This window comes from Fusarium verticillioides, chromosome 3 (assembly GCF_000149555.1).
Source record: "Fusarium verticillioides 7600 chromosome 3, whole genome shotgun sequence".
Taxonomy (NCBI): Eukaryota; Fungi; Ascomycota; class Sordariomycetes; order Hypocreales; family Nectriaceae; genus Fusarium; species Fusarium verticillioides.
The window spans coordinates 2,644,830-2,658,376 of NC_031677.1; the positions used below are offsets into that span (position 1 = coordinate 2,644,830).

Genomic DNA, 13,547 nt, shown 5'->3' on the forward strand with positions numbered 1-13,547 from the left:
GGTTTTGCATATTCCATCCAAGGCCTTCTAGTGAAGTGAAGTTTAAAAAGAGCCCGGCTTCGTCGAGGCCCTCCAGCAATGATCTTGTTCCGATCAACCTGACGGTATGATACTTGATAAATAACTAATGGATAGCAGAGATATTTGCGAGTCCGTTGAGTGATTCTATTGGAAAATCCTCCTAGTCGATGGCCCGAAACCTAACGATATCATCATCAAGTACTTCGTACTTGTACGGAGCTGAGAATGCTTCCTCGTATTGTAGCACTAACAATAGAGGCTCCACCACGATTCAACGCCCAGATTGTGGCTTGAGGCCTTGATTTGTGGCACCCACCCATGACATCCAATCCATCCTTCGCATGTGCGTAGACAACCTTGGCCCAACTTTGTCGAGCAACACGGCCTCTCCTCTCAAATTTCAACCTCAACTTACCAAATACGTCGCGGATTCTGTCAAGCTTCGCAGCAAATATACGCAAACATGGTTGACAAGATGGATCGCGGTCTTGATGAGATCATCGCTGATACTGTACGTCTTTCTCATCTCCCTCCTATCCTTTCATACCGTCTCCTGCATGCAGTACATGACATAAACGCGTCCCCGTCTCGCATCAACCAGCATAGGCTGACTTTTCTTTTTCGCAGCGCGCCAATCGACCTCGCAACTCCCGTGGTCAAGGTCGCCGACGTGAACCCCGTAATGACTACCCTCGCGATGGTGTTAGAAAGGTTGGTTTCTCCTCAGATGGCAACTCGGCCTTCTCCTTGAGTCTTTGTTGACGTCGGCGGTGCAGGTTGACTTCCCTCGCCCTCCAATGATGCCAACTCGACCTGTACAACCCTCCTCGCAACTCGTCCTTCCGGCGCTCGGGGCTTTTGTCGATTGAACGGCTTTCCACTCTGAAAATCCATTGCTGACCAGAGCGTCCCTCCCACTTGCAGTCCGCTCGCGACGATTCACGAAACCTTGATAGGTTAGTCAAAATCCTGCCTTTCTACTCCTCTCGCTTGCTAATCGTACACAGCGAATGGGTCCATGACCGATTCGAAGAGAACAGTAATTCTTGGAAACCCTCTCCTGCCCAGGATGCCATTTTAACAGCAATCCAGACAATCGTCGAGCTCCTGCTCCTCGTCGCCGCCGCGAATCCCCCGACCAGTGAGTCGCACCTATCAACAATCGCGAGCTCCCTAACCTTATGTACAATAGGGAGTCCAAGGGCGCCAAGCTCAGAGTTGACAACATTCACTATGACCTCACTGAGGAAGACCTGGATGTAGGTGGATGACATGGCTGGAATTACTACACAGCAGCTCACAGGCATATAGGAGCTATTTCGAAGAATTGGCCCAGTTGTTCGCCTTCAGCTACGGTATGATCGTGCTGGGCGATCCGAAGGGACTGCTTATGTGACGTACGAACTGAAGGAGGACGCTCAGGAAGCGGTCAAACAGTTTGACGGTGCCAATGCCAATGGTGAGTGAAAAGCCTTGCCGGATTGTGCAACCCGGCTGACAGGAACCAGGCCAACCAATTCGATTGACTCTGCTACCCTCGCGAAACCCATTTGATACCGCCGTTATGCCCGGCCGTCCACTGGCAGAGCGAATCTCGAGTCCGGGGGAACGAAGATCCCATTCCCCCCATCGCCGGTATGATGATGATGATGCTGCCCGCAGAGGAATCGACAGATATGTCCCCGGTCAGGGTCCTCGCCGCAGCCCAATGCCTCGACAGGGTGGTCGGGGCCGCGGTCAAGGTGGCCGTCGCCCTGGAGCTCGACGCGATGGCAGAGATGGAGGCAGAGATCAGGAGGGTGGACGCGGCGGACGAGGCAACCCTCGCGGAAAGAAGACACAGGAGGAGCTGGATGCAGAGATGGCGGACTACTTTGGCGGCGGTGACAACGCGCAGGCCGCAGAACCTGCTGACCAGCAAATTGCACCCACTGCTCAAACACAGGCACCTACGCAGACTCAGGCTCAGGCTGCGACCGACGATATCGACATGATCGAGTAGCTTTGTTGCCATGATACTTGACTTTGGTATCTGTCATGTTCACAACTATGTACAACACCAGAATGTTTAGCGCCTTGCACCTAAAATCCCACCTTCGCAGTTGTCAATAATAATATGGTCGCCTGTAGTCAAACAGTCCACATGAAAAGAGAAGACATCAACCTCCTTGTGTGTTGCGCCGGCTCCATGCATATGATAGCGACCCCTGTCATTGTTAGTAACGTTTCGATTGAGTTCGAAACAAAAGGGGAAAGAAACTCATGGCAGGTTGCCTACCCCTGTGAAGCCCAGGTTTCGGCCTGTGACGAGGCCGTTGAAGGACATGTCAACATTGACGCTCATGTTGAAGCTGATACTGTTCCTGTTGCTCGGTCTTTGCTGCTGTGGTCTATTGGCATTGTGTCCATGCAATGTTGTCTGCTGGTTGACAGTTCTGGCCCCTCGCATCAAGCCTCCATTGTTCTGTGTTGATACCCAGCGAGTAGTTTCGCTTCTTGTCTGAGTGATTGTAAATGGTGGCCCAGGGTTTGTTTTTTCACCTCGATCTGTTGCTCTCCTCGACAGTTGCCGAGGAGGCAGCTCTTCCACGCTACATTCTGAGTCTGAGTCATAGTCTGAGGAGTCTTCATCTGATGTGTCTTCTTCGTCGGATGATAGATATACACTCTCGGCATCGTCGGTATCTCTGCCAGATGACGGTTCAGCCCTTTTCTGCTTCTGCTTTGGTTGATACGTCTTTACTGGTACTGTCGTATCAGCTTCTTCGATTTCGTCTGGCTGCCGAAGGTTTGAAGCTGGAATAGTGTCCGTGTTCTTTTCGTTGCGTTTGTCTTGTGATGATCTGGTAGTTCTGGATAAGGATGCCGATGCAGTAGTATCATGCTGATGTTGAGGAGAAGGGAACATCATGGGCTGTCAGTTGATGTTTTGTCGACGTGTTGGAAATGATCGATGAACTTGTTGGGTTGTGGCCGATAATGAATAGTTTGCATTACGAGTTTCGATTCTATGCAATTATGTATCTTGAGTGATGATGGTCTGGTCTAATCTATATAATAGCCTCGATAGCCTGTCAAAGGTTCGTCATCATGTGCTTTTATGTCTTCAGAGGCGAATCGAATCGGGCCATCATGAATGGTTCCCCGCGACACCAGAAACAGGGTGGGATCCTTGAAGAGTGACGTCGACCTTGACCACAGGAAACGACTTATCGCTGTGCAGACAGGCCTCGGTTCATTTTGCTCATAACTACCTACCATTCGAAACCATTCATTTCATTCCATTCCATTTCCACGGAACGTAACGCAAGGTAGCCAGGCTAATGATTTGAAAACGGTCGTGAGTTTATACATACCTTACGCTAATCTAATGACCCACTTACTCCGATCTAGGTAGCTAGCTACCTAGGTAGGTACCTATATACGGCTGGTATAATCGCCCATAGCCCAGGTTTGTAGAGTGGGCTGCCCACAAACTAAGAGTCATAGCTGTTGGAGATGATGGCGGGGATATCACTATCACTTTCAACTAGGTACCTAATTATCATTCATCCACCGTTGACCGATCGATGCCTTACAGGTATCAAATGGATGACTTAGCACGGGCTGTATCGTTCGAAACGGAAGCCCCGCACTCTCCTCGCTCTCCCATCTTCGACACTTTTCTGCATCCACGTACTAACCAGACGATCTCGAATCTCGATGCAGTGTAAGCAAATCTCATAGCATCTTGTTGGCTCGCCTCGACTACATAATAAGTACCTGAAATATGCCCTGTAATATTCAAGTGAAGTTGGCAATATGCCAAACAGCAGCAGTATATTCATTGACAAATACTTATGCATAAAGCAAATAGATTTCGCCATTTATTGGAACGTTAGCTAATATGGATCAGTAAATTGTACTCTTTGGTTCTTCTAGCAACTCACTTACCCTAGTCCCCCGCGTCAATCTATCTCCTTCTCATATATTTACCTCAAGTCAACGCATAACGCTCAACTTGGATTGAAAATCGATCATAAGATGTCAGCTACCGTCGAAACTCTGCCCAAAATCGGACTACTGTCCATTGGCGATATGGGAGTTGGCATTGCAAAGCTACTAGTTGCCAACGGTTTCACTGTTGCAACCAATATCTCTGGCAGAAGGTGATTGATGAATCAAGCAAGGAGGATGAAATGCCTGCTAAAGATCCGTCCAGCAAAGATACCATCGAACGAGCGCGTGACGCAGAAGTTGAGCTCCTCAAGTCTGATGTTGATCTGGTCAGACAGAGTTCCGTTATACTCTCCATTGTGCCACCTAAAGACGCAGGGGCAACAGCCACTCGTATTACAGATGCGTTAGCAGGCTTAGACACTACAAGAGAGCTTTACTTTGTCGATCTCAATGCTGTTGCGCCCTCGACGGTCAAGGCCATTGCGGCATCTGTTAAGAGATCAAATCTGCCGATACGATTCGTTGACGGGAGCATTCTTGGGCACCCCCCCAAGAAGACACCTGCAAATGCCGCAACCGAATCATCAAGCAGTGACGATTCTTCTGACTGGTACCGTCCTAGTATTCCTATATCAGGCTCAGATGGTTTTGGCTCGCTCCCCTTTGGAAAGAAACTGGTGTCTGTTCTCAACATGAAGCAAATCTCTCCTGAAATCGGCGCTGCAAGTGGCCTCAAAATGTGCTTTGCTTCCCTTTCAAAGGGATTTACCGCCATTGCCACTCAATCATTCACGACGGCACATAATCTTGGCATCTTGGACGCTCTTAAAGATGAGATCGGTACATTTTATCCAGCCACGCTTGCCAACGCTGAAAAGAGCGTCCCCGGCATGCCACCCAAGGCGTATCGCTGGGTGCGAGAGATGGAGGAGATCGCCCTCACTTTCAATGAGGAAGCCGGCTGGGATACAAAGATGTTCATGGGTGCCGCGAGTGTCTATAAGGATATTGCGGAGAATGAAGTACTTGGAAACGAGAAGATAGGCAAGAGGAAGAGGGGAACAACGCTCGATGATGTCGCCAAGGCGGCAGCGGAAGGATTACACAAGAAGCAAAGACCACATTAAACAAACGCAGCTAGAATACTACTCACATAGGTACACATATAGCCATTTCCAGTCGTTAGGAGGGGTACTTGTACATTCTTATTACACATACCACAACCACCAATGAGGACCATCAGCTCCGTGCTGACCTATACAACATATATCCGAGAGTTAGGCACGTTGAGTTTCCAGTCGTTGTTGAACCCAGGTTTCGAAAACATGGAGGCATCGGACGAGGTTACAAAGATACCCACGTTGGAGAGAGCGCCGAAATGATTTTCCAACAAGCGTGCCTCGGGTTGAGAAGGATTCACATCAGTTTCGACCTCGAGCTTGCTGGATGTTCCAAACACCACACCAGTTTGTTTATTTCCGACTGGCTCTCCAGCAGAAGCATTCGTTGATGCAAAGAACTGGATTTTGGAACTCACAGGGACAAAGTTGCCCCCTTCCATAGCTTGAATGAACCTTTGCATCTCCTCTTCTTCAGATACAACAAAGTGAGTTTGCTCGGGGTCAAGCGACAGCAAACCCTTCTTTGACCCCCAACCACCGCCACCACTCACTGAAAGCTGTTAAAAGACGAAATCGGGCACATGGGGCTGGCAGTTTTGCTTACAAACTTGGTACAATCTACCCCCTTGCCTATACAGGACACCCAATTGATTAGAGGTCACAGCTGTTAGCTCCGTGATGCTTTGGCCATCGGCGAATGTTGCCTCGGGATCCGGATTGACATAGGGCGAGCTGCCCGCCGACTGAACAAAAGTTGGAGGTGTGATCATTGCCCAAATACCCATAGGAGACTGAACCAAGTCCGATTTGCTGGCATGGAGGTCGTCCACAGCTGGTTCGAGCTCAGTCGATGCTGGAACTGACTCGTCTTCAATGTCGACTCGCCGTACAATATTACCAAAGCTCTCGGTTACCACACGGGGTTGAGTCAAAGGCACGAGGGGGGCCCAGATACCAAGGTCGTTGATTGACGAGAGCCTTTTCTGAACAGGAATGGCTACTTTCTGCAAATGCTTTTTGTCAGTTTGCTCAATAAGCTTCGGAGAGCCAGTCGAAAAGTCGTAACGGCTAATAATAAGTGTCGAGGTTCTGTGGTTCTGAAAAGTGGTGTTGGTAAGAGGGATAGTGATATGCGGGCTGCCAAGATCCATCGTTAGAGCTGACACCTTCCCACCGTCCGACCATTCCTTTGGGGGCGCCTCTGTCCATAGTCCCGGTAGGATACCGTCGAGGTTACCACGGAGGACAGATATGCCTTGGATGGGTTTGTTGTTCGGCACTGGCGGGGCGATGTGGTCAACAACAGCGCTCAGAGTATGGAACTCGCCAGTCTCCTCAGAACCTGACAGCATATCTACAAACTCAGACATGAATACATTTTTGCCTAGCCATTGCGCATACTGTGGAGTTACCAGTATAACTGCTGCATCGTGGCGGCTAGGATTGGTAATGTTTATCTGAGATCTGACGGCTTGTAATAGCCTTGAGGGATCCTTTGGAGGGTCAGCAAAGTCGACAATTCTTCTTGTCAAAGAGCTCACTTTGATCTTCGGACTCAGCTCAACAGTGAAGTAATCTGATTGCTTACTTGTTGAGTAGGATCTCCTAGTTGTGGTCGAAATGCAATTGTAGAGGCGGCTTCTAGGAGCTCTCAGTGCTAGCCGCAAGGCCATTGGGACAGAATTCAAAGATCTGTTACACCAAGTACGTCGGGTTAGAGTAGATTCTTTAACATTGGCCTTTGGAGTAATTTCGTCTCAAATTATTGCATATCTAGGGAGGCACCCAACTTGGTAGTCTAAGACGACATCAAGCTCAGGCACTTGACTTTGTTGGCTGAGTTGAGCGCTTGTGGCTAGTGAGCTGCTGCGCCACATTTACGAAACATGGTGGTCCGATATCGTTGGTGTAAGAAAAGAGTCATCGAATGAAGATGATTACAATCAATTGACATGTCACATGAGATAAGCTGCGTTCGGATCATCTCTAATAACTTGACTTGATTTGTTTTGATGTGACATGATAATTTAGTACCTACTGGATCATATCAATGTCAATGCTGCTGCGCCACACTTCCTGTACCCCTCCATGAATGAACTAGGTGGTAGTAACTAAAAGTTATCCCCCACCATCAGAAGCGGGTGACTCAATCCTCGAAATTGCAGTGCTGTAGCTGAGCTGGTAAGAGTCACACAACATCTACCTATATCAATTCGAGGTGCAGGTCATTGCTTGAAGCCCTCAAAGTTACGGGCTTCATTCAGCCATCTCCGGCACGACGTTTAGACTCGCGGTTCGAGCACTGAGGGTGCGATCTGTTTCCCCAAGAGCAAGCCGACCCTTAACAACCACGCGAGTAAATATGGCGACCAACAGTGGACGAGGAAACCCAAGTTCGTTACAGCCCTCCGTACATAATAATTAATGCTGATGCTAATCATAACATTGTAGTCGCCGCCAGCGAGGGCATCCAGGACGCTACCAGCACTCCTCCAGCCGTTCCCGCCGCGGAGAAGAAGGAGATTGTCGAGTCTGCGGCCGGTGCGCATGCTACAGGTCAAGATGCCGGTGCGCCCAAGGTGAAGACCGAGAAGGAGTGTATGTAATACGCAGTCCATTGACAGTTTTGGGTGCAGCCCCTGACATGGTTTCACAGTGGAAAAAGAACGAAAGAAGGCCGAGAAACAGGCCAAGTTCGAAGCAAAGAAGCAAAAGGCCGCTGCCACCGCCCCCAAAGCTACCAAAGAAAAGAAGCCTAAGGAAAAGAAGGTTGAGGAGGAGCCTCTCCCTGAATACGTCGAAGACACCCCCGAGGGCGAGAAAAAGCGAATCCGGTCATTTGAAGACCCCCATTTCAAGGCCTACAACCCCATTGCGGTCGAGTCAGCATGGTATAGCTGGTGGGAGAAGGAGGGCTTCTTCAAGCCCGAGTTCAAACCCGATGGAAGCGTCAAGGACGAGGGCAAGTTCGTCATTGTTCACCCTCCCCCCAATGTCACTGGTGCTCTGCACATGGGTCACGCCCTTGGTGACTCCCTCCAGGATCTCATGATAAGATGGAACCGTATGCAGGGCAAGACTACCCTCTGGTTGCCCGGATGCGATCATGCTGGTATCTCTACGCAGAGCGTTGTTGAGAATATGCTTTGGAGAAAGGAGGGCAAGACAAGACACGACCTTGGTCGTGAGGAATTCGTTAACACCGTCTGGAAGTGGAAGGATGAATACCACAAACGCATTAACAAGGCCCTGACCAGTATGGGAGGATCCTTTGACTGGAGCAGAGAGGGTACGTCAGCCCCAGACTCATATGAGGAGAAAAAACTGCTAACAAAAACCAGCTTTCACCATGGACAAGAACTTGTCTGCTGCTGTTACTGAGACCTGGGTCAAGCTTCACGAGGAGGGCACGATCTACCGAGCAAACCGACTTGTTAATTGGTGCACCAAGCTGAACACTGCACTTTCCAACCTCGAAGTCGTCAACAAGGAGTTGACTGGCCGTACCCTGCTCGAAGTCCCTGGATACGACAAGAAGGTCGAGTTCGGCGTCATTGTCCACTTCAAATACCCCATCGAAGGTTCCGATGAGCTTGTCGAGGTTGCCACCACCCGTATTGAGACTATGCTTGGTGATACCGGTATTGCTGTTCACCCAAAGGACGAGAGGTACAAGCACCTCATCGGAAAGACTGCCATCCACCCCTTTATCGAGGGCCGCAAGCTGCCCATCATCGCCGACGAGTATGTCGACATGGAATTCGGCACTGGTGCTGTCAAGCTTACTCCAGCTCACGATCCTAACGATTTCTCTCTCGGCCAGAAGCACGGTCTTGAGTTTATCAACATCTTGACCGACGATGGTCTTATGAACGAGAACACCGGCGCTTACAAGGGCCAGAAGCGATTCGACGTCCGTTACACAATCCAAGATGATCTCAAGGCCAAGGGTCTATATGTTGACAAGAAGGATAATGCCATGAAGGTTCCTCTGTGCGAAAAGTCCAAGGATATCATCGAGCCTCTTCTGAAACCCCAATGGTGGGTTCGTATGAAGGAACTCGCTGAGCCTGCCTTGGCTGCTGTTCGAGACGGGCGCATTAAGATCCGACCAGAGACTGCTGAGAAGAGCTACTTCAGATGGCTCGAGGACATCAACGACTGGTGCATCAGCCGGCAGCTCTGGTGGGGTCACCGATGTCCCGTCTACTACGCTAAGATCGAGGGCGGCGCTGGAGATATCCCTGAGGAGAAGCTCTGGTTTGCCGGCCGAACACGAGAGGAGGCTGAGGAGAAAGCCAAGGCTGCACTCCCTGGCAAGACATATACACTTGAGCAAGATGAGGATGTTCTCGACACATGGTTCTCCTCTGGGCTCTGGCCTTTTAGCACCCTTGGCTGGCCCAACAACACCCACGACCTACAAACTCTCTACTCTACAGAGGTCCTCGAGACAGGTTGGGATATTCTCTTCTTCTGGATTGCCAGAATGATCATGCTTGGTCTCAAGATGACGGGTGATATTCCATTCAAGGAGGTCTATTGCCACAGTCTTGTTCGAGATTCCGAAGGTCGTAAGATGAGTAAGAGTTTGGGTAACGTCGTTGATCCCCTGGATGTCATCTCAGGTATCCAGCTGCAGTCTCTCCACGACAAGCTTCTGCAAGGTAACCTACACCCCAGCGAGGTCACAAAGGCTACCAAGTATCAGAAGACTGCCTTCCCTGAGGGTATACCCCAGTGTGGTGCTGATGCCCTACGTTTCACCATGATTAACGCCACAACCGGCGGTGGTGACATCAACCTGGATGTCAAGATTATCCACGGATACCGCAAGTTCTGTAATAAGATCTTCCAGGCTACCAAGTATGTTCTGGGAAGTCTCCCCGAGGACTTCACTCCCTCGACGTCAGGGGTTGTCCGTGGCGAAACTCTTGCCGAGCGGTGGATTCTTCACAAGATGAACACCGCGGCCAAAGAGATCAACCGTGCTCTTGAGGATCGCGAGTTTTCCAAGTCAACATTGATTGTCTACCGCTACTGGTACAACGAGCTTTGCGATGTCTACATCGAGAACTCAAAGGCCATCATCCGCGACGGCACTCCAAAGGAGCGTGAGTCTGCTATCCAGACTCTCTACACTACTCTCGAGGCCGCTCTCACCATGATTCACCCTTTCATGCCCTTCATCACTGAGGAGATGTGGCAACGAATGCCCCGACGACCTGAGGATCAGACCAAGTCTATCATGGTCGCGAAGTTCCCCGTCTACCACGAGAAGCTTGATGACCCAGAGTCTGAGCGCGCTTACGAGCTTGTTCTAGGCTGCTCCAAGGCCGCGCGCTCACTGATGGCTGAGTATGCCCTCAAGGATGAGGCTGAGGGTAAGTGCTCTAGTCCTGTGATCCTGTAAACGATTTTTACTGACTCATTCATAGTTATCATCCAGGCTTACAACGATACTGCTCTCACTACCGTCAAGGAGCAGTCGTCTTCTATCAAGACCCTAAGCGGCAAGGGTATCAAGGGAGTCGAGATCCTCAACCCCGATGCTACTAGACCCGCTGGGTGCGTCGCCTATCCTGTCTCAACCGAGGCCTCCGTTTTCCTTCACGTCAAGGGCCGCGTTGACCTTGATGCTGAGATCGCCAAGGCCCAGAAGAAGCTCGACAAGGCAAAGAGCAATATCCAAAAACAGGAAAAGATTCTCAATGACCCTGGCTATCTTGAGAAGGTCTCAGACGCCGTCCGCGAGACAGACGAGAAGAGATTGGCAGATGCCAAGCAAGAGCTTAACAGCTTCGAGGAGACTATCAAGCAGTTTGAGCAGCTAAAGCTAGAGTAGACGAGATAAGATAAAATGAAGACATGTGAAGGAGAGTGTGCTTCGCAATGAGTGTGCTTCAGATATAGGAAAGAATTCATGGGAGATGTGGAAGTGATATTTGTAAATGGGTTCTCACTTTACGGGTTCTTCCTTCTAGTTGACGAGACTAATGGATCTATCCATCTCAATGATTTCATGTCGCCTAAATTATTCTCCAGCGTCAGCGTCTACCAGCCTCCTTTCCCCAACCCTTCTTCCTTGTCTCTCCTTGATCCTCCGCCATCACCACGTACTGGTTTCGACTGCGCAGCCTCATGTCTCTTCAACTCTTCTGGTACCTTGGAGATGGAGCTCTTGCTGAGAATTTGCTTGAGATCGTACATGGTATCAGCGTCCTCAGGACCCAGGAAAGTAATGGCAACACCACTCTTGCCAGCACGACCTGTTCGACCGATACGATGAGTGTAGCTGTCGATTTTAGGGGCCATATTGAAGTTGACGACGAGAGAGACATCGGGAACATCGATACCACGGCCAGCAAGATCAGTTGCAACGAGAACTTGCGTCGCGCCGTTGCGAACTGACTGGAGAGAAGCTTCTCGCTGTTCCTGAGTCTTGGACCCATGGAGTGTGGCAACCGTCCAACCCATCTGCTTAATATCGCGGGCGACAGCATCGCAGTTGCGCTTGATGTTGACAAAGACAATAATGGGTGGCGCAAAGTCGTTCGAGGCAAGTATCTCTTGCAAACGCTTCTTGCGACGGTCCTCGCCGGGAATGAACTCGACACGCTGCTCGACAGTGTCCACGGCTTCACCTGCGTTACCAATGGTGACGACGGCTGGACGGCGGAGGTACTTCTTGGCAATCTTTTCCACTTGAGGCGGCATAGTTGCTGTATACATCATGGTCTGTCTGTAACGATCGTTTCCACCTAAGTAACGCTTCATTTTTGTTGCATCCTCGGCATCTTCTGTATCCGGCTTCTCGTTGTTGACTGGTAATGCTTCGAGGATCCGGTTAACGGGTTCCTCAAAACCCATGTCGATCATACGATCTGCTTCATCCATAATGACATAGCAACATTGTGCTAGGACGAGCACTCGTCGATCGAGACAGTCGATAAGACGACCCGGTGTAGCAACGATAATCTCAGCACCATCGCCCATGTTGTTTATTTGTTCCTCGATAGAGTGGCCGCCGACGATGCTCACAACGCGAAAGCCGAGGGGACCAGCAAACTTCCTGGCTTCAGACTCGATCTGCTGCACCAGTTCTCGGGTAGGGGCCATGATGAGAGCGTAGGGGCCGTCGTTCTTATTGAGCTCGTCGAGAGGCGGTAGGTCAGAGATGTAGACCAACAGTGGTAGGAGGAAAGCGGCTGTTTTTCCGGAACCAGTGACAGCTACACCGATGAGATCGCGGGCTTGCAACGCGATAGGGATTGCAGCTCGCTGAATGGGCGTCGGCTCCTTGTAACCCACGTCCTCGACAATGTTGAGCAAGCGCTTAGGGAGATTCGATTCTTGCCAGCTTCGCATGGGGTTCGGGATCATACCGCCCTTCGTAGCGATTCCAAAATCTTCTTTGAAAATTCGCCAATCCCGCTCGCGCATATCTCCCAAAGACTTTTCAGACCATCGCTTGCCCAGTCCTGTTCGATCAGCGCGTTGTCTCGCTTTGTCGCGTGCTCGGAAGAAGTCTTCCATGATGCCCTTTGCTCTCTCTTTTCCGTTCTCTGGATCTCTCTGCTCTATCATTCGAGCTCTTTTGCGAGCGCGCTCCTCGGCTTCGTCGTCAAATTCTCCACCAACACCGGCGAATGATCCATTGTGGTTGACGGCCTGTCGAGTATATAAGGGATCGTTGTCGCGTGACGTGTCTTCATCAGCGTCCCACTCGAAATTGAACTTCTTCTCTGTTGTTCGCATTCGTTTCTTCTTCGCCGAAAAGTTGGACTGCTGGTTAACTTGGGGCCCCAGGTATCGTGATCGGAGGAGAGTGGCCTCGATATCCTCTGCAGACTGCTTATCCGCAGCCTGTTTATCTCCCTTGCGTCCTTCTCTTCCCCTTCCCCTCCCTCGTCCTTGATCTCGATATCCATCTCGGTCACGGCCATTCTCCTGATTCATGGCCTTGGGCCCCGTTGGTACGCGCGATGATCCATTCGTGGAATCGTTGTGCCTTGAAGAGCCGTTTGATCTGGCGGCCCATTTTTGTTCTTCCTCTCGCCGTTTCTGCGCATCTTCGGAAGCCTTGCGCTTCTGCGCGTCTTCCTCCTTCTTTGCCTTTTCAGCTGCTAGTCGCTCTCGTTCAGCCTTGGGGATGAACCTAGGCTTTGCGGCGGCGGCATCTGCAGCTTTCTTTTGCCGCAAGATTTCTTCAATATCGAGGGGCATTTTTGTGTGATGGAAGAATAGAAACAAGAGGGCGATGCGTTATTAGAATATTTCCATTAGGCAGTTGCCCATCACAAATAGAGCGATGACTGATGATTTGTTGTTGAATGACAAAGAGTTGGCAAGGCTGAGGCAGTGTGGGTTTAGCTCTAGATCATTGGCTGATGAATAAACAATGGATGGGTCCACATGCATGGGCGGCCGGGCCGGGGTCTGTTTCTGTTTAGGTATGTAGGCTCA

The 13,547-nt window shown here is 50.3% G+C and overlaps 6 protein-coding genes across 22 annotated transcripts; 3 read left to right on the top strand and 3 right to left on the bottom strand.

Moving 5' to 3' along the window:
- Positions 1-27: 27 nt before the first annotated feature.
- FVEG_05133 (hypothetical protein) lies at positions 28-3,343 on the bottom strand. Of its 2 annotated transcripts, XM_018893188.1 has the most exons (3): positions 2,765-3,076; positions 2,300-2,708; positions 52-2,228 (listed from the first exon to the last, which is right to left on the bottom strand). In XM_018893188.1, exons 1-3 carry the CDS (start codon positions 2,902-2,904, stop codon positions 2,181-2,183), a joined length of 597 nt encoding a protein of 198 aa, XP_018750014.1. In that variant the 5' UTR covers positions 2,905-3,076; the 3' UTR covers positions 52-2,180. The 2 variants fall into 2 exon arrangements, with proteins under 2 accessions (XP_018750013.1, XP_018750014.1); XM_018893187.1 differs by having other exon boundaries at positions 28-2,228; positions 2,300-3,343.
- Positions 331-3,088, top strand: FVEG_05132 (hypothetical protein). The gene is made up of 8 exons (XM_018893186.1): positions 331-532; positions 649-732; positions 946-977; positions 1,029-1,060; positions 1,114-1,162; positions 1,214-1,280; positions 1,333-1,480; positions 1,530-3,088. Exons 1-8 carry the CDS (start codon positions 485-487, stop codon positions 2,021-2,023), a joined length of 954 nt encoding a protein of 317 aa, XP_018750015.1. The 5' UTR covers positions 331-484; the 3' UTR covers positions 2,024-3,088.
- On the top strand, positions 3,229-7,100 carry FVEG_05134 (hypothetical protein). 15 transcript variants are annotated; one of them, XM_018893201.1, is made up of 5 exons: positions 3,229-3,361; positions 3,415-3,730; positions 3,917-4,169; positions 4,223-5,692; positions 5,746-7,100. In XM_018893201.1, the coding sequence occupies exons 3-4, from the start codon at positions 4,045-4,047 to the stop codon at positions 5,085-5,087; spliced, it is 990 nt and encodes a 329-aa protein (XP_018750023.1). In that variant the 5' UTR covers positions 3,229-3,361; positions 3,415-3,730; positions 3,917-4,044; the 3' UTR covers positions 5,088-5,692; positions 5,746-7,100. The 15 variants fall into 15 exon arrangements, with proteins under 15 accessions (XP_018750023.1, XP_018750021.1, XP_018750019.1 ...); XM_018893199.1 differs by having other exon boundaries at positions 3,229-3,730; XM_018893197.1 differs by having other exon boundaries at positions 3,415-4,169.
- FVEG_05135 (hypothetical protein) lies at positions 4,902-6,972 on the bottom strand. 2 transcript variants are annotated; one of them, XM_018893205.1, is made up of 4 exons: positions 6,623-6,871; positions 6,458-6,574; positions 5,686-6,360; positions 4,995-5,631 (listed from the first exon to the last, which is right to left on the bottom strand). In XM_018893205.1, the coding sequence occupies exons 2-4, from the start codon at positions 6,471-6,473 to the stop codon at positions 5,216-5,218; spliced, it is 1,107 nt and encodes a 368-aa protein (XP_018750032.1). In that variant the 5' UTR covers positions 6,474-6,574; positions 6,623-6,871; the 3' UTR covers positions 4,995-5,215. The 2 variants fall into 2 exon arrangements, with proteins under 2 accessions (XP_018750031.1, XP_018750032.1); XM_018893204.1 differs by having other exon boundaries at positions 4,902-5,631; positions 5,686-6,574; positions 6,623-6,972.
- A 343-nt stretch (positions 7,101-7,443) lies between the features above and the next one.
- Positions 7,444-10,946, top strand: FVEG_05136 (valyl-tRNA synthetase; the record flags this gene model as incomplete). Its single annotated transcript, XM_018893206.1, has 5 exons — positions 7,444-7,474; positions 7,533-7,679; positions 7,738-8,370; positions 8,423-10,465; positions 10,520-10,946. The coding sequence occupies 5 exons, from the start codon at positions 7,444-7,446 to the stop codon at positions 10,924-10,926; spliced, it is 3,261 nt and encodes a 1,086-aa protein (XP_018750033.1). The 3' UTR covers positions 10,927-10,946.
- On the bottom strand, positions 10,015-13,425 carry FVEG_05137 (pre-mRNA-splicing ATP-dependent RNA helicase PRP28). The gene has a single exon (XM_018893207.1). The coding sequence runs from the start codon at positions 13,305-13,307 to the stop codon at positions 11,136-11,138; it is 2,172 nt and encodes a 723-aa protein (XP_018750034.1). The 5' UTR covers positions 13,308-13,425; the 3' UTR covers positions 10,015-11,135.
- Positions 13,426-13,547: the final 122 nt, after the last annotated feature.

Excerpts from the sequence above, each read along its gene's own strand:
- FVEG_05132 (XM_018893186.1), top strand. The coding sequence starts at position 485 with ATGGTTGACAAGATGGATCGCGGTCTTGATGAGATCATCGCTGATACT. Across the intron at positions 533-648 it reads ATGAGATCATCGCTGATACT|CGCGCCAATCGACCTCGCAA; the intron begins GTACGTCTTTCT and ends TCTTTTTCGCAG. Across the intron at positions 1,481-1,529 it reads TGACGGTGCCAATGCCAATG|GCCAACCAATTCGATTGACT; the intron begins GTGAGTGAAAAG and ends GACAGGAACCAG.
- FVEG_05133 (XM_018893187.1), bottom strand. The coding sequence starts at position 2,932 with ATGATGTTCCCTTCTCCTCAACATCAGCATGATACTACTGCATCGGCA. Across the intron at positions 2,229-2,299 it reads GAAACCTGGGCTTCACAGGG|GGGTCGCTATCATATGCATG; the intron begins GTAGGCAACCTG and ends TAACAATGACAG.
- FVEG_05134 (XM_018893189.1), top strand. The coding sequence starts at position 4,045 with ATGTCAGCTACCGTCGAAACTCTGCCCAAAATCGGACTACTGTCCATT. Across the intron at positions 4,170-4,222 it reads ACCAATATCTCTGGCAGAAG|CAAAGATACCATCGAACGAG; the intron begins GTGATTGATGAA and ends AGATCCGTCCAG.
- FVEG_05135 (XM_018893204.1), bottom strand. The coding sequence starts at position 6,754 with ATGGCCTTGCGGCTAGCACTGAGAGCTCCTAGAAGCCGCCTCTACAAT. Across the intron at positions 6,575-6,622 it reads AGCTGAGTCCGAAGATCAAA|GATCCCTCAAGGCTATTACA; the intron begins GTGAGCTCTTTG and ends GACCCTCCAAAG. Across the intron at positions 5,632-5,685 it reads GGGTAGATTGTACCAAGTTT|TGAGTGGTGGCGGTGGTTGG; the intron begins GTAAGCAAAACT and ends AACAGCTTTCAG.
- FVEG_05137 (XM_018893207.1), bottom strand. The coding sequence starts at position 13,307 with ATGCCCCTCGATATTGAAGAAATCTTGCGGCAAAAGAAAGCTGCAGAT.